Below are 18085 nucleotides of genomic sequence, written 5' to 3'. Positions count from 1 at the left end.
AGATAAACTGGGTAATTGGTCTCTCCGCCTCCTCAAACAAAACAAACACAAACCGCCCCCCCCACACACACACACCACCATCAAGCTGGAGGGAGTCTGGTCCCTGGAATCTGGGTTCCTGGCTCCAGTGCCCCGCCCCTCTGACCGGGTAGACAAGGTGAGCGGCTCCCGCGGGGCCCCTTCCCTCCCCCGCGGGCTGGTGCTGCCAGCGCTTATGTAAAGAGGTCACGGCCTGCTCCGCCGCGGGGCGCACGCGGCCTCCTGCACAGGTGTGGCGGCTGCGGGTGGGGAGGTTCGCGGAGCAGCGGGGCCGGCCTCCTCCCCGCGGGCGGCTCCGCTTCTCCTTCGCGCTGCTCGTCCCTTCTCCTCGCCTGCATGTGTGACGGCGGCGTGCGCGCTGGGGAAGGACACCGCGCCCTCTCCGCGGCTCCCCGCGGCCCCGGGGCGGAGGGGCTCCCGGATCCCCGTTTCCCCGCTCCCTGCTGATGCGCGGTCTGCGCCTCGCCGCCGCGCTCCTCGGGCCTGGCTGTGTAAGTGGCGCGGGGGCGTGGGCAGGGAGGCGGCGGAGCCGGGAGGTGTTAACTCCTCGCTCCGCGGGCAGGCAGCGGGGCGCCGCGAGCCCCCGAAAGCACCCAGCCCGGCGCGCGCCCGGCGAGCCTCCGAGCAGCCCGTCCGGAGGGGCGGGGGACCTGGCGCTGCGGGGCGCGATGCCGCCGCGGGGTGGCGCCCTCGGCCGCCGCGTCCTCCCTTTAAAGTTGGCCAGGACCTGGGAGCCGGGAGCCCGCCCCGCCGGCGGCGCGAGGAGGCGAGGGCGCGGGGCCCCGACCTCCCTTGATTCGCCCCATCCCTCCCGCAGGGCCAGGCGCGGACGCCGCCGGACCGCGCAGTCTGGAGGGACTGTGAAGCGCTGGCCGGCGTCGGGGCCCTTGCCCGGGGCCGGGCGGGAGCCGGCGGACGGGAGCCAGATGGAGGCGGCGAGAGGGGGCGCGGAGTAACGGGCGGCCCCCCGGGCTCGCACCTCCCGCGGCGCCCTGGCTCTCCGCGGGCACAGGGGCGCGGCGGGCGGGGCCCCCGGGGCTGCGATGGAGGTGCCTAACGTCAAGGACTTCCAGTGGAAGCGCCTGGCGCCGCTGCCCAGCCGCCGGGTTTACTGCTCCCTGCTGGAGAGCGGGGGACAGGTCTATGCCATCGGGGGATGTGACGACAACGGCATCCCCATGGACTGCTTTGAGGTCTACTCCCCCGAGGCCGACCAGTGGACCGCCCTGCCCGCCCTGCCCACAGCCCGGGCCGGGGTAGCCGCCATCGCCCTGGGGAAGCGGATCATGGTGATCGGGGGTGTGGGCACCAGTCAGCTGCCCCTGAAGGTCGTGGAGATGTACAACATCGATGAGGGCAAGTGGAAGAAGAGGAGCGTGCTGCGAGAGGCCGCCATGGGCATTTCTGTCACGGCCAAAGGCGAGTGGGGCCAGGGCGGCGGGAGGGCAGAGAGGAGGGAGTGGGGGACCACCGGGAGAGGGATAGAAACCAACACTGAGTCGGGGGCCGCTCTCACAGTCCTGATCCTATCTGATCCCCATAATAGACCTGAAACTGAAGACCCACTGGCCTTATTTTACAGATGGGAAAACAGGCTCAGCAGGTGAAGTGTGTAGTAATTCCACCAGGCTCCTCCCGGAGAGCTGGGGCCCGCCTGGCCAGAGGGGAGAGCTGAGGGTTAGTGCTGTGTCCCTGCAAACGTCTTCATTCTGCAGAAGGACAGAGCCTCCCACCCACAACACCTCATCCCCTGCCCACTGCCTTTTAGGGGCCAACACCTCAGACACATATCTGGGGTCCTGGGAACCTTCCCTGCCTCCTTGTACCATGCCCCACTAGTGGGGCTTTGAGGCCTGACTCCAGGGCCTTCCCCACTACCCTCAATCTCCCCCTCTGCCTCCTAATCTCAGAGAGGCTAATGAATGGGGACTAGAAAGTTCCTGAGGGTCATGCTCCTGCAGCATCCTGCCCAGGTTCACAGGTCTCCCTCCGGGCGAGCACGTGCTGATCAGGAGGTTACGTGATCTTCGTTTCACTTTCTCAAAGCCCCTTGTTTCTTTCTCGTTGGGTTTAGCACAGCCCAGAGCACAGAGGGGGCTCCAAATTCTCTTTTGCTGAAACATGAAGGGGTTTTTTTTTTTGCTGCTGTTGCTGCTGTTGTTGTTGTTGTTGTTTTTTAAAGATTTTATTTATTTATTTGACAGACAGAGATCACAAGTAGGCAGAGAGGCAGGCAGAGAGAGAGGAGGAAGCAAGCTCCCCGCTGAGCAGAGAGCCCGATGTGGGGCTTGATCCCAGGACCCTGGGATCATGACCCGAGCCGAAGGCAGAGGCTTTAACTCACTGAGCCACCCAAGCGCCCCAACTGCTGTTGTTTTTTTTTAAAGGTTTATTTATTTGACAGGGAGAGAGAGGGCACGAGTGGGAAGAGCCACAGAGGGGGAAGCAGGCTCCCCTCGGAGCAGAGAGCCTGAGGCAGGGCTGGATCCCAGGACTCAATCCCAGAACCCTGAGCCGAAGGCATATGCTTAACCGACTGAGCCACTCAGGTGCCCCAGTGCAAAGGGTTTTATAGGAAATGGTCCAACAGAAATTAGAAGGTCCCCAGTGCAACTCAGATAGCCTTGGTGGGATGTAATCCTCCCTCCCCCTCGGGCAAAACCATCCCATTGACCCGTTGGGTCTACTGTAGATCAGGAATCAGTATTTCTTGAACACCTGCTCTGTCCCTTGCATAGTTCTAGGTCCCAGGGATGAAGGAGAGAGACCGAAGTCCTGGCCCCTACTTTCAGAAGTCCAGGTCTGACCAGTGAAGGTGACCAGTGAGAAACTCTAACCCAGAATCCCTCAGGGCAGTGGCCTTTGGGGCCTCCAGGAACCCTGAGTAGGAAGGACAGGAGACCTGGAGGCCTGTTGTGGGGGGAAAGAGAGGGAAAGGGTTTTCCTTGCCGCCCCCCGCCCCCAACCCCTGACCGGCCTCGAGAAGTGCTGCTGGGAGATTAAGAACTAACATTTATTGAGTCATTACCGTAGGTGCTTTATGTGTTTTAATGTGATCTTCACAGGCTGGGTGATGAGGTAAGCGCTATGATTACCCTCATTCTGGAGGGAAGTCATGTGCCCGAAGAGGTTAAATGCCTTGCCCAAGGTCACAGGGCTAATGAGTGATGATGGAGTCTCTGCTCTTCACTGTGGCAATGACTGGGTTCAGCAGTGGGTCTGATAAGCTTTCCTATGCGTGTGTGGCCAGCACTGAAGCAAATGCTGGGGCCATGGACAAACAAATTCTCTAACAATCTAGTGGAAGAAACAGACGATGATTATTTCCGTAATAAACAGTGAGTAGGGCAAAGCCGATGCCTTGGGAGGCACTGGTGTGGTGCTCTCAGCCCAGCTCTGCCATTGGGGGTCACCTAAGTGCCCGTGAAGGGCTGAGTAGGAGCTGGCCCAGGAGTGGTGGTGGGGCACGGACTGAGGGTTCTCTGCTGGAGGTGTGTTTTCGGGGGACACAGGGATGGGCGAGGCAGAGCTCGTGTAAGGGAAACCCTCCCAGTATTAGCAGGCCCAATCTCCTGACCTGAGGCTACGGTTGGGATTTTTTTTTCCTTTTTCAATAAAACTGGAGGTAGTACTCAATAAAAGGAAATAGTACTCATCCCTGTAATTCCCTTGAAGAATAAAAGCCTCTTAGGGCCAGAAGCCGGGAAGACTGGCTACTGGGAGACAGAATCCCAGGCACGGGTGGGTCCCCGGGAAGTGGCTTGTGGGGTCAGGGAGCAGGGGAAGCTGTGTCTCTGGTAGGCCTCAGGAGGCCCTGGAGGGAAGCCCCGGGAAACAGGGACGCCTTGCTTATCCTCTCTGCTGCAGTGTATCAGGGAGGTGCCTGCCTACCTGCCTACCTGCGGCCAAGAGCAACAGAAAATGGGAGCGAACTCGCTTCTGCTCTGAGAGTACCCAGCTTACCACCCTGGCAGGGTTCCTTGAAGGGGCTAGTCTTCTGTCCTCCAAAGCCTCCCCCTCATTCAGCCCTAACCCTGTCTCACCTAGTGCAGGATGCCTTCTGGAGCCCACACGCCACCCAGTATGTGAAGGAGGAAGGCACTCCTGGGGGAGGAGGGGGCAGACAGAGAAAATCAGCAGCAGGCCAGTGTCCCACAAGGCCAGCGACAGCAGGGCTGACCTCATTTCCAAAGGCTCCTGCTGGGTCTGGAGCATTCCAGTCTGGGAATGCCTAAGCAACAGTCCACTATTGGAAGGCAATAAGAGGAATACCTCTCCTCTTTGGCATTCCCTCTGGCTGCCTAGGAGGGAGGAACATGGAGAGGACAAGACCTGCGAAGGGTTGTCCAGACCCCCACTCCATCACAGTCTACCCCGTGCAAGATTCAGCCAAGGGCCAGACACCAAGGATGACTAAGACACGCAAGCGTGATGCAGTTTCAAGAAGACGCAGGCTCAACCTGGCAGGGACTTGTCAAGGTTTCATCAGCCCCACTCAGGGACGTTGCAGTGGTTGGGAACCCGACCTGACCTTAGTGCTGGTCTTCAAGGGGTTAATGGAGCCAGGTCTGATAGGTGATTACTGATGGGCCTGTCTTGTCGTGCAGATAAGCTGAGCCAGGGGTATGTATGTGGCCTTTCTCCTTAGACTACCGAGTGTACGCGGCTGGCGGGATGGGCCTGGACCTCTGTCCACACAACCACCTCCAACACTATGACATGCTCAAGGACATGTGGGTGTCACTAGCACCCATGCCCACCCCGAGATATGCTGCCACCTCCTTCCTCCGAGGCTCCAAAATCTATGTGCTAGGTAAGGACATGTTATCTGTCCCGCATCTATCTCTTCTTCTCTCCTGGGGTCCGTTCCCACAGGAAGCACTGACACACAGTGCATTCCCTGTACGGTTCGGTAACAGTCAAAAGGGGAAACCCAGCCCTTGCCCTCAGGTACTTACTGTGGCCCCCCTCTTCCACTCCTCCAACCCCTTTCTGGCCCCCAGGGGGACGACAGTCCAAGTACGCAGTCAATGCCTTTGAGGTCTTTGACATTGAGACTCGCTCCTGGACCAAGTTCCCCAACATTCCCAGCAAGCGGGCCTTCTCCAGCTTTGTGACCCTGGATGACCGCCTCTACAGCCTGGGGGGCCTGAGGCAGGGTCGGCTCTACCGGCAGCCCAAGTTCCTCCGGACCATGGACGTGTTCGACATGGAACAAGGTGAGCAGGGCACCAGCCGCTGGCTGCCCACCACCCCTCTGGCTGACTCCCTGCACCTTGCCCCCATCCCATGCACCCACCCAGGGTCGCTGACCTAGCAAGGGGAACCTTTCAGAGATCTGGACAGCCCGCATCATTCCAGGCTACTGTTGGGATCGCTTTCCTCCATCTGGACAGGGTTCCTCTTGGCTGGCTGGTTGTTTGTCTCCAAGACTTTCCCATCTATTTTCTCTTCTTACAACATCCAGGCAGGGCCAGGGGAGGGAGGGCTTCTCCTGCTTTTTACCGATGTAGACCCAGAAGGATCCCGACCTTCACGCTCGCTGCCTCTAGTTAGCCTTCTCTCCAGCTCGGAGCCCATGAGAACAGAGAGAGAACGAGGTGATTCGTTGCAGGGGGTTAGGGTTCCTTGGACTGGAGCAAGCCTGGGTGGGAGAGGTGGGAGGCCTCGGAGCCCATCATTTCAAACAGCAGGAGGTGTAGTTTCTGCCCGGAGCGCAAAGGGTGGTTGGAGTGGACTTCGGCCTCGGGTGTGAGCTCTGGGGACAAGGTGCGTATTTGGTGGGGGAGGTCAGCATCTAATTCTCTCTCAATTTATCTGCCACGATCCATGGCCTGTAGGGGGCTGGCTGAAGATGGAACGCTCATTCTTCCTCAAGAAGCGGCGGGCAGACTTTGTGGCCGGCTCTCTGAGCGGACGGGTCATAGTGGCCGGAGGACTCGGTAAGGATGGCGCTTTCAGGCTGTTACTGCGGGTCGGGTGCTTGGTGGACACTTGGCGCTCACTCTTCGTGAGCAGGAGAAGGTCCTGGCTGCTTCTTGCACACTGCCTGCCTACCACTTTAACCCAAATAATTCAAAACATGCCCTCCCACATATCCACAAACGAGTCCCCATGTGCTCTTTCCATCCTCTCACACAGGGGGAACTGAGGCCAAGACAGCATGCGGAACAGGCTGCCGACCTTGGAAAGCAGGCTTGCTGAGCACAGCTCCCTGGGGGCCTATCTAGGAACACCTGGGGACAAACGCGTGGCAGGGATTAGCCTGGTCCTCTTTCTCTGGCTCGCTCTCCTCCCTGGATATCCAGCTCCATCGTGGACTAGGAGAGCAACCTGATTAGACAGATTTTTGTAATGGGTTCAGGATTTGCTGGGTTACTCCTCGCAGAGACTAGAGGTATTTTGAAAGCAGGACCCCAACCTCAAGAGGGCAGAGAACCTCTAGGCGCTCCGAGGTTACGCAGTGTGGACAGACTCCCACTTCGCCCGAGCATGAAAGGAGCTCAATGCGAGCCAGACCTCGGGGACAGCTGTTTAGTATGAGGCAAAAGAAAGGCAGCAGCAGTGTCTAGAGACTTGTGGTCAAAGCAGTGGGTGGAGATGAAAAGAGGGAGAGAAGGCAGGCAGGGCCAAGAGGCTGTCGGCCAAGAGCCAAGGCCCAGGGTCAGGAGGGAGCCGTTCTGCAGCCCAGCGACTGAGGTCCATTGGCTTCTGCTTGTGGGTTCCAGAGGGGGCCAGGGAGGTGGCGGTGCTGTAGGGCAGGGATCGGTGGCTGGTCTCCTTTGTGAGGTCCGCTTCCCTTGGCGCTTTCAGGGAACCAGCCCACGGTCCTGGAGACGGCAGAGGCATTCCACCCGGGGAAGAACAAGTGGGAGGCGCTCCCCACCATGCCCACGCCCCGCTGCGCCTGCTCCAGCATTGTCATCAAGAACTGCCTCCTGGCCGTGGGGGGCGTCAGTCAGGGTCTGAGCGACGCCGTGGAAGCCCTGTGTGTCTCCGACTCCTAGCTGCCCAGGGGCCTGGCGCCTCTGCCCCGGACCAGACCACTCCACTCTTGACAACAGACACGGTCTCATCAGAGCAGTTTGGGTGACTTCCCAGGGTGCCAGGTCCTGTCCGCAACTAGGGGGGTCAGGCCCTAGGGGCTCTGGGGGACCTCCCTCCACTTCCAAACTGTACCGATCCCAGGAAACCATAAGAAGACACGCTGACTCCGCCCGCCTGCAGCTGGAGCCCAGCCCAGCTCTGAGGAGGCTCCTCCCCTCCTGCTCAGGCAGAGGAAGGTCCAGGAGTACCTGCCACCTCCCCTTCCAGTGAGTTCTGCCTCCCCCAGGGGCCAGGGCAGGAGGTGGGTGGGGCAGAAGACCACGGCTATCACTGTCCTCTCCCCAGCTCTGTGCTAGTTTGAGGGTCTCTTGGGATGGAAAATGGTGAGGTGTTGCAAGGAGTCCCAAACCCGTCTTCTCTCCCATGATTCGCATCCCTACCCCGTTTGGCGGTCAGCAGCAGGCCTGCCCTCCCCCTCTTCTGCTCAGCGAGCTGGCTTTGGAGCAGGGGCCGCTGAGCTGGAAGGGAAGTCAGGTTCAAATGGACCAGTCCAGGTCAGCAGCCTCGGCCAGGAAGATCCCAGGCTTCTCGGGTCCTTGATGGGAACGCAATGATGAGGAAGGAGCAGACACCCAGCCCAGGCTCTGCTTCCCGCTCCTCTCCTCACTCACTTTCTCCTTCCGCCACCCCTCCCTGGCCCTTTTGTCCCCAACGTTCCTGGAGCGTTTCTGTACAAAACCTTCTCGTGTACACTGTGGCATCAAAATCCACGAAGTCTGGATTGACTACACCCGGGTTAACAGCAGCAGAACAATAATTAAAATCTATATTCCTATCCTCTCGGGCAGCTCGTGCCGGGGTTGGGTGGATGGGTATCTTGATGGGTAGAGGGGACCCCCAAAATCCGTCCCTGTGACGGTCTCAGACTAAATAGGGCCCCAGGCGGCCAGCTGTCCTTGGCTGTTCCCAAGGAGCAGGTTCTATCCCCAAACCTCGACCGGCCGTATCACCTCGCTCCCAGTACGGCTGTAGGCAAGACTCCAGTTAGGAGGCAGGAGGGGCTGTACTCAGCAGCTGATGTCTTCATGGTGGCCTCGGTTCACTCAGCTGAAGTTCACTGCCATCTTACCCAAGTGGAAAGGGGATTGCTCATGGACTTAAAGACTTGAAGCTTTTAGAGCATCTCTTTCTTCTTCTTCTTCTTCTTTTCTTTTTTTAAGATTTATCTATTTATTTGAGAGAGAGTGAGTGAGCACACAGATGGAGAGGGAGAAGCAGGCTCCCCTGCTGATCCGGGAGCCCAACGTGGGGCTTGCTCCCAGGACCCTGGAATCATGACCAGAGCTGAAGGCAGACTCTTAACTGACTGAGTCACCCAGGTGCCCCTCCGCCCCCTTTTAAAGATTTTATTTATTTATTTGTCAGAGAGAGGGAGAAAGGAGAGAGCACAAGCTGGGGGAGAGGCAGAGGCAGAGGGAGAAGCAGACACCCCGCTGAGCAAGGAGCCGATGCTGGACTCGATCCTAGGATCCTGGAATCATGACCCGAGCCAAAGGCTAAACTGACTGAGCCCTCCAGGCGGCTGCTGCTTCTGCTGCTGCTTCTTCTTCTTCTTCTTCTTCTTCTTCTTCTTCTTCTTCTTCTTCTCCTTCTTCTTCTTCTTCTTTTTAAAGATTTTATTTATTTGTTTGAGAGCAACAACAAGCAGTGGGGAGGGGAAGAGCGAGAGAAGCAGGCTCCCCCTACCCCTGAGCAAGGAGCCCCATGCAGGGCTCGATCCCAGGACCTCAGGATCCTGTCCTGAGCCAAAGGCAGACACTTAACCAACTGAGCCCGTTATTTTTAAAAGCTGTACCAGCACCAGGGATACAAAGAAAACCTGCCTCGGGAGGGGTTACCGGGGAGTCAGACGGCACTTACTGTGCGATGGTGTAATTCATTCCCGAGAGGCAGGAACAGAGGAGGAACACCTGTCAGGGCTCAGGGCTCAGGGGGAGCCTCCTGGAGGATCAGCTCTGGGGATCATGACAAATAGAATCTGGGGCTTTTCTCCTTTCATGCAGCCTCAGAAGGGTGCTGCCCCCTGCTGGCCCAGCCTGGCCTTCCCACGCAGGCCAGAGGCAGCCGATGGCCATGGGTGCCCCCTGGCGAGCAGACTGTGGGGGAGACTTTCCTATTGCTTCTGGGCACCCCTATTTTGGGTCTGTTTGTTGCTGAAGTAACTGTTAGAAGAAGGTGCTAGAAGAGCTTCAGACCCCGTGAGGGATGGAGCAGCATGTTTGGGAAGCCACTGCCAAGTCCAGCCCTGGTCTGCCCGCCCCCACCCCCACCTTCCACTGTCCCCTTTCACCCTCCCTGAGAAAAGCATTTACAAGCAGGGGTCCCTCCACCCTTTCCAAGAGAGGCAAAAGCTGTGTGTGTGTGTGTGTGTGTGTGTGTGTGTTGGAGGAGGGGGCTTTCTAAGCATACAGAACGATACTGTATCCACGGATGGGACCGAGGCGTTTTTAAATGGTCGGAATTTCAGGGGCACGGTGAGCCTGAAAAAGGGTCTCCCTATTATGAGAATGGGGGACTGGCCACCACAGCCCATGAGGGCCACTAAGAGCCGGAGCTGGCATCTGCTGAGGACTTACCTCTTGGAGGTCCCTCCTGGGAAAGACTTTGGGGGTGCCTTGCTGAGCTAGGGAATCAGGTTGTGTCAGTGGTGAACCACGTGGTCTGTACCTCGAGGTACCATGAAAGCCGCTAGGGATCTGGGGAGAGATGGCCCGGCTCCAGGCCCCGCTCCACCCCCTCCACCTCCCCACCCCCCATAGGCTTTCGTGTCACCATCCCTCTCTGGAAAGGTCCCTCCTCTCCTCTTTCTCCTCTTCATCTCCCAATCTGACAAGGTGGTGAAGCCCTCACTTCAATCCTTAGATCAACTTGATGAGCTAAGGAGTGTCCCATTTCGCAGATGAGAAAGCTAAAGGCTCCAAGAGATTACGTAACTTGTCCAAGGTCCCCAGCTAGTAAGTGACTGAGCCATGCCTGAGATTTCAACCGTTCTGAACGAAACACTCCATTGCCTCAAATGACATAGCATACGGAGGCGACAAGGACATCAGCTGGGGTGTACAATGTAAGGGGTTCAAAATGTCAAGCCCAAAAAGATGGGTGCCATGACAACTGGAGGCCCCTCACATCCTGGTATCCCTGTGAGCTTGGGCAAGCCTGGGATCGGTCTGTTTTACAGATGGGGAAATAGTGACTTCCTCATCCGGAAATGGAGGAGCCCAGTCTTTCTAGCTTGCCCTCACGTACTCAGTAGCTGGTTCATGCCCAGAACCCAGCCAATGCCTGAGAAGTGTGTCTTGAGTGAGTTTAGGTGATGGTTCCTTGAGGGAAAGAACTGGGAAAAATTCCCAGGCCTAGTTCCTCATTAGCCAGATTGGATTCTCCTGAGACAATTTCTTTTCTTCATGCAAAGAAGAAGTTCTGAAGAAGAAGTATTTGGCAGATGACTCAGAGGGTCAGTGGGATAAGGGATTGGAGGCCGGAAGTATCTGAAGACTGGCTGCCTGAGGGGACCGCTAGGGTTGGTGAGTTTTCTAGGCGGTTCAGAGAGAAGTCTGTCTCCCCCCAGCCTCCCTCCACCCTCCGAATTGCTGGAATGAGGACCTCCAGGCTTGCGACTAGTGGTCTGGCCTATCTGGGCTGGAGCTGGGCCTTCCAGGCTCCTCCTCTGGTCAGCCTTGCAAGGGAGGGCGTGGCTGTGCCCTTGAGGCAATGGACTCCTAAGCTCCCACTCACTGTCCCCCGAAGGGGGCCTGCCCTGCCCTCCTTATCTGGAGGATGAGAAGGGGACAGTGGGGACACTCTCCCTCCCACTCAACAGAAAGGGAGGCTCGGTCCTAATCTGTTTAGCAACTCACATCCTTAAAAGCAAACATTCCTAAGGGTATAGTAAGGGACAAATCCCTTTCCCAGGCTCCCCTGTCTGGATTCAGCGTCCCCATCTTTGGGGACCCTTCTGGATGGGTCTCTGTTCACCTCAGACCCCTGCTCTTCAGAAATCTCTCTCTGTCTCCGAATCCAGCTGTCCTTGCCGAGCTTAGCATCCCCTGGAGCACCCTCTACCCTTCAGGCAATTCCGAGCCTCAGTCTGGGCCTCTGAGTCCCTTGGCACAGCTCCTACCTCCCCGCCTCTCCTCCTCCCCTCCTTGCCTCTGCCCAGGGCCCCTGCCCCTCGTGCACCTGGTGAACACAGCCACTGCCCCCACCATGCCCCACCCCCACACACAAAACTTTGTAGGTTGTCCTCAGGACCATACAGTGCCATTCACCCTCGGGCACTCAGAGCATCACAGAGAGCCGGGCTTGCTGTGTCCAGATGCGTAACAAATAACTGGTGAAATAAATGTGTAACAAACAGCTGAATTGAATGAAGCCAGAAACCAAAGAACTGAGAGACAGCACCAGCGTGGAGGGTAATCTTCACAATGCCTCGGCTTCCTCGGAGCCTGTCTACAGCCCGGGACCGGCACAAAGAATCAGATTCAGGAAATCAGCGGTATTCCAAGTCCCCTCACTTAGGGATCGGGTCCCCTCTCCCTTTGCAGCAGGCTCGGATGGGAGGACTGGCTCAGGACTGGGCTTTTCATAAGCTCTGGGGGACAGCCAGCCTATTAATCCTGGTTTGTGCTAACAGCCCCCAGCACCAGACTATGCTCGTGTCATTCAGGGCCAAGAGAAATGCTGGCTCTGGCCTTCCCTTACCGAGGCTCAGGAGCTGGTGGCAGGCTCAAGAATGTGCTTTGTTTGGGGTTTGCATTCCTGGAGCGGCTTGGGAGGCCAAGGGCTCAGGTTGCCAGTGGGAGCCAGACACAGGGCAGGGAGGTGGCACCGGGCAGACCTTCCCTCCCCCTCCTTCCTCCCGGGCACACCTCCTATGCCCTGCCCTGCCTGGCCCTCTCCAGACTCACGGACCCACTCCCAAGTGCAGGGCGGGAGGCCGTGGAGTCAGGGCCAGGAGGAAGCCCACACTTGGCCCCTTCAAGAGAGAGCATTTAGGTGGAGGATGGAGTCCTGAGCATGAGCCACCCCCCTAAAACCCCGCAGCTGGGAGCCTTTCACAGTTTACAAAGACCTTCCACGTTCAGGGTCTCTTAACCAATTACGAACTGAGTGCAGGGAAACTGAGTCGCCTGCTTCAGGTCATGTGGCTAACCAGGGGTAGAGCCAGGTGTGGAACCTCATCCTCTGGCTGCCTTTCTGGGGCTCATGTTCCCCTTGCCTCATGGACATCAGCAGCCTCTGTACCCCAGGATCCAACCTAAGACCCTGACTTCACAGGGTCAGGGAAGGATAGATAAAATACTGGGTGTGAAGCACTGGCCCTGTAAAGATGAGGACTTACTTTTATTTATGTATTTATTTATTATTTGACAGAGTGAGCACAAGCAGGGGGAGCAGCAAGCAGTGGGAGAGGGAGAAGCAGACTCCCCACTAAGCAAAGAGCCAGATGCGGGGCTCCATCCCAGGACCCTGATTCCTGACCTCAGCCAAAGGCTGATGCTTCACTACTGAGCCACCGGGGCATCTCTTTTTTATATCTTCTGTCCCATCTCAGTCCATCAGGCTCTCCGATGACTAAGGCAACAGCACAGCAGAATTAGTGGAAAATACCTAGTGACTGGGTGCCCAGTGCATGAATCCCATGAATACTTCATGAATCCATGAATACTGGGTGCCCCCCGCTCCTGCCTGCAAACCCCACGGTTATGGGTGTTATACAGGCTCCGAGACTGAGAAAAGGACATAGGAATGAGGGGCAGCAAAAGAGAAAGATCTTTTCGTTTTGCCATCAACAACAGGACAGGAAGACCCTTTCCAAAACCCTGCCTAAAACCCCTGCAATGAGTCTACACAAACAGCCACCCACTCTACCCCCTAACTCCCAGAATATCCTTGCTCAGGCCACAGAATCAGCACGGAGAGTAATCCCCAAGCTCTTCCTCTTCTCCCCGCCCCCCGCCACCGAGGCAGGCTCCTCTCTCCCTTCCCCGAGCACACAGCTCTCGCCTTGGGCAGTTTCAGTGCTTATCTTACGAGTCCTGCGACCCAGATCAGATCAGCTGTAGCTCAGGGAGTCTGATAAGCCCCTTGTTGTCACAGCCTGCACACGCACAGGGATCTCTGCCAGAACCGGCGGGAGGAGACTTGAGAGCTCAGCGAAACCCCAAGCAGACATAGGAAATCATCAATCTGGCCCCTTCACATGGTTTCGGCCCACAGAAAGCCCACAAGGCAATCAGGAGGCACATTTCAGATTGAGGAAACTATGACATAGAGAGCCACAGTCTATTTGAGACTCTGGGCAAATCAAGTATTCCCTCTGAGCTGAAGTAGGAGGGCTAAGAGAGTGGTTTCTGAAGCCAGATGGCCTGGGCTCTGGGCTGGCTCCACTACTTGCCAGCTTTTCTTGAATTTCTCTGTGTCTCAGTTTCCTCCTCTGTGCAATGGGGGGAATCATACGCCAACACCCGCTTTCTAGAGCTGTGGCGAGGATGGAATTCATGCACACAGCGGCTAGCCCGCAGCGTGTTAGCTGTGAAGACAACAACAACAATTCTTGCCCACAGAGTTGCCAAGAGATGCGAAACAGTCATAGTTAGGGGCGGGGGAGAGCAGAACCTGGAGCCTGGGTTGCAGATCCGGGAGCCAAAACATCATTCCAGTCTGGGGCTGGGAAAGGGAATGGAGCCCCTGATTGTAGAGATGGAATCACCTGCGAGGTGGGCAAAAGAAGGGGAGGGATGGAGATTTCTAATTTGTCCTTCCTTAGATATAGCCGAGGAGTCCCAGCAGAGCTGAAATGAAACACAGAGTTGGTTTATCCAAATCTCTATTTAGAGATGAGGAAACATTCCTGAGAGAGAAAGCCGTTGGCCGTGACCCAAATGGGGGTGTTGGTGGTTAAAAGAGTTCCTGGAACCCAGGACCCCTGACTCTTCACCTCCCTGAGCTCTTCCCGTGGCTCCAGGCAGGAGACAGGCAAGCCGTCTCGGGGAGAAGATCTGGGGTCAAGTCCCTCCCAGGCCTCATCTGTGAATAAGATTCAATTTCCCATTGTAATTGATAGCCTGGGGGACCGCTTTCAGTGTTTGCTGCGCATGATACCCCCAAATTCCTGGTAAGGCTTCCAAAATTTAGATTGTAAGCAGCTCATTAGTTCCAACTTGTATTTCCAGAGCCCATTTGGGCACCACAAAGCAATACCATCCTTAGGAGCTCGAGCTGCCGTGTTGGACCCACAGGGTTAGTCTCTCAGCTCTGTTACACCCCGTCAGGGCTGGGTGGCCTTGGGCAAGACAGTTAGAACCAGGGCTGGCTCAATAAATGTTAGATATTTTTCTACCTATTATGGTCATTGTTGAATGAATGAATGAATGGACAAATGGATGAATGGAGCAATTGGCTCATTGAAGGAATAATTACCTAAGAAGACCGAAGCTTGGGGTCACAGCTTTGGGCGTCCCATACAGTTTGCTAGGCTTAAGTTGGCCAGTAGAGAGCAGCATTGAGTCAGGCATCCTAATTTGCCAGGCGCTTTAGAATTTATAATCCTCTCTTTGGACTCCCACCTCCTAATCTTGGAGAGCCACTTCTAACTCACGGGATTTTTTTTTTTAATTTTATTTATTTATTTGACAGACAGATATCACAAGTAGGCAGAGAGGCAGGCAGACAGAGAGAGGCGGAAGCAGCCTCCCGCACTGAGCAGAGAGCCCAGAATCCAGGACCCTGGGATCATGACCCGAGCCGAAGGCAGAGGCTTAACCCACTGAGCCACCCAGGCGCCCCGTAACTCACAGGATCTTATCCAGACCATTCCACCAGCTCCAGGCAGGGGAAGGGCAACACCTTCAAGGCCATACTGTCCACCATCTGGGGGAGCTGTAACCTGTCTCGGGGCGCCAGGGAAAGGGAATATCATGGTTAAGGTCTCAGGCTGGAAGGGCTCTCCGGCCTGCAGCAGCCTTTTTCCCAAAGAAAAGATGGGTTCAGGTATTAATATGGAAGTAAATCCCAAAAGAGGAGATATTCTAGGGCTAAAGTTCATCTGATGCAGAGTGCTTGGCTGGCCCGTCTCTACTCTGCTGCCGTCCCACGCCAGCCCCTCCACACACACTCAGTGTCACCTCCGACCCACCTCCACTTCATCCCTGAGGGCCTTTCCCCACACATCTCCCTTTAAGGTCCTCCATCAAATCCCTGAGCCAGAGCAGGACCCATCCTTCTAGCCTCCCATGGCATCCTGTACTTCTCTTGAGGTCCTTCCTACTTTCTGCCTTGGGTTATAGGATAAACTGTGCATTCATCTCATTTCCCTTACTAAACTGTATACTTCCTGACAGTAGAGAGCTAATTCTGGGTCACCCCTCAAGGTTCATTTTAACTGTATTTCTTTTTCAGAAGAAATGCTTTACCCCTCACCCCCAAAATATGGCTTTGGTGCTCCTCACCTGCCCTCCCGCCAGCACCCTTCACTTCACACCCCACAGAAGTCCTTACTCTAAGCCAAATGAACATCTATTTTTACTAGTCTCCAACCCACACAGACATGCATGCACACAGGTGGTGAGGTGAGTAGGGACTGGGACAGATGCTTGTTTCTCATTGCTTGCCTGATGTGGCCCAAGGAATGGTTATCCCCAGAGCCCTTCACACAGCAATCAGTGATAGGACATGGGGGTGAGGGGGCCAGGCTTCCCCTTCCCAGGAGGGGACGCTGGGGCAGCAGGATTACTATGGCCCAGCTCAGCCCAGCTTTCCAGCCACATCCAAGCACATGACCCAGGAATGTCCTGAAATCTGCTGCCGCTGAGGCCCCAGCTATAATCAGATGCCCTGTCAGGGAATTATCACTCTGTTGCGACAGACCAGGTCTCCCTGTAAGGAGTCTGAGAATTGAGTTTCAGCAGTGAACCACATTTCCTAGTCACAGGCTGTTCTGGCTCTTTCTCAGTCTGCGTCCGCCTCCTCCGCTGTCTCTGTGGACAGACAACAACCTGGTCCACTCATCACTACCATCTTTAGTCCCTCAGGGGCCACCAGGGCGCACCTGGCTGGAACAGGGCAGATTTCTTTTCTCTGGGCTCTTTGATCATGCATGACTTGCCCCCTAAATAAGGATTCACATTCCAGTCATTTAGTTTTTAAATTCCATCATACATATGTTCCTTTCGTTCATAAACATTGACCAAGCACCTTTTTTTGTGCCTAGCGGTGTGTTAGTAGTATTGGGGGTATCTGGAAGAATTTGTAGGAGTCTAGATGAAGCCTGAAAGGGAGTCTTAGGCTCATTTGGCTCATTCTTTCATCTTACTTATGAGGAGGTATTGATGCATCTAGCTAATTGTCTCCCACCCTTCAGGTCTCTGTTTAGTAGGCCCTGTCTGCTGGAAACTTCGCCTGACGACCTCATCCTGTCTGGGCCACAGGATCCCTCCTGTTATACACTCCAAGGACATTCTGTTCTCCCATCCTGAGCACATCTTCCTCTGTCGAGGATTGGCTTATTTCTCATTAGACAGACTTCTCTGAGGGCAGGGACCATGTCCTTCTCATCACCGTCATGAATACCCAGCATCTAGCAGGCACCAGTATTTATAGAATGAGTAAGTGATCGGTAAAAGGCCACAGAACTGCTTGGTGTCAGTGGGACTAGAACTCAGGGCCCTGTGCTTGCTCTAATACTACACCTGCTTCTTCTTAAGGACCCTAATCCACCTGGATGGGCCCAGCTGACTTCCATCCCAGGATGGAAGGGGATCTCAGGGGAGAAAGGACAGCAGGTCAGGGGGACTGGTACCCGGGCCTCATTCTATTTGGGCATATGACTCAGAGCAAGAAGGGAGGCTGGTAGAGGAAGAATAACAAATTGTCTATCTCTTGTGGCCCCCCAGATTTGGGGAAGGGAAGTTGGTTTCCTCCCTAAGTGGATCCTCTCCCACTACAAAGGAAGCATTCTCCATCCCTAACTCACACTAGAAAGGATCAAAGGATCAGTGGAAGGAGGAAACCGGGCAGACACTAAATATAAAATCCAGTCACTGGGGATGTAGTCCTTCTTGCTCTTCAGCTTGTCCTGAATACGCAGCTGGAGACACAATCCTCCTGTGGGGGTTCCAAATCCCAGCTCTGCCAATTTCTCTGTATGGCTGTACAGCTTTTGGCAAAATAAGACCCACTTCAAAACATTGGGTTAGCATGAAGACTCAAGGGGAAATGTCTCTTTCTCCCTATTACACTTCACATTTAGAGGAAGGAGGAGAGCCTGTGGATATTCTCATTTCATTCTAAGTGATACTCAGAATGGGGATTCTAGACCCAGTGTTCCAGGCTTTAAATACCAAGCCAAATCTCATGATCTACCACCAGTCCTCCTGGCTCCAGAATCACAAGAGGAAAACTATGAGTGGGCAGTTATATACAGATTTAGGGAACACAAGTTAAATGATAGGAGTGTAATGCATTTTTTGAAAAAGATTTTATTTACTTATTTATTTGACAGACAGAGATCACAAGTAGGCAGAGAGAGAGAGGAGGAAGCGGGCTCCACGCTTGAGCAGAGACCGATGCGGGGCTCGATCCCAGGACCCTGAGATCATGACCTGAGCCAAAGGCAGAGGCTTTAACCCACTGAGCCACCCAGGTGCCCCATGTAATGCATTTTTTAATGAATGAATATTTCCCTTTGCCTTACTCCACCTCCTTCCAACACTTCATAAATACCATGTCATCTTGAGGGAGCGTCTCAATCCTAGACGCCTTCTTTGATGAAGAGGTAAGAAGTTTCCAGAACCACATTTCTGGGATCCAGTTAGGGTTGATCTAACTGAAGACGAGTGAACTCAGAACCCAGGAACATCTCTCCACTAGCTGTCCCGCTACACTGGAGTCTGCCTCCATCCCACTCCATTCCCCCCTTCCTCCTTATGGTCTGAAAGAA

General features: G+C 55.4%; 1 protein-coding gene across 1 annotated transcript; it reads left to right on the top strand.

Annotated features, from left to right (window-relative positions):
• The first annotated feature begins 236 nt into the window (after nucleotides 1-236).
• Nucleotides 237-7061, top strand: KLHDC8A (kelch domain containing 8A). The gene is made up of 6 exons (XM_032878439.1): nucleotides 237-530; nucleotides 857-1458; nucleotides 4688-4852; nucleotides 5043-5258; nucleotides 5880-5981; nucleotides 6853-7061. The coding sequence occupies exons 2-6, from the start codon at nucleotides 1083-1085 to the stop codon at nucleotides 7044-7046; spliced, it is 1053 nt and encodes a 350-aa protein (XP_032734330.1). The 5' UTR covers nucleotides 237-530; nucleotides 857-1082; the 3' UTR covers nucleotides 7047-7061.
• Nucleotides 7062-18085: the final 11024 nt, after the last annotated feature.

This window comes from Lontra canadensis, unplaced genomic scaffold (genome assembly GCF_010015895.1).
Source record: "Lontra canadensis isolate GAN:19392208 unplaced genomic scaffold, GSC_riverotter_1.0 scaffold63, whole genome shotgun sequence".
NCBI lineage: Eukaryota > Metazoa > Chordata > Mammalia > Carnivora > Mustelidae > Lontra > Lontra canadensis.
This window is presented reverse-complemented; position numbering and strand designations above follow the sequence as displayed.

What these genes read in the sequence shown, in the direction of transcription:
- KLHDC8A (XM_032878439.1), top strand. Translation starts at nt 1,083, where the DNA reads ATGGAGGTGCCTAACGTCAAGGACTTCCAGTGGAAGCGCCTGGCGCCG. An exon ending in CATTTCTGTCACGGCCAAAG is followed by an intron (nt 1,459 to 4,687) that starts GCGAGTGGGGCC and finishes CTTTCTCCTTAG; the next exon opens with ACTACCGAGTGTACGCGGCT. An exon ending in CTCCAAAATCTATGTGCTAG is followed by an intron (nt 4,853 to 5,042) that starts GTAAGGACATGT and finishes TCTGGCCCCCAG; the next exon opens with GGGGACGACAGTCCAAGTAC.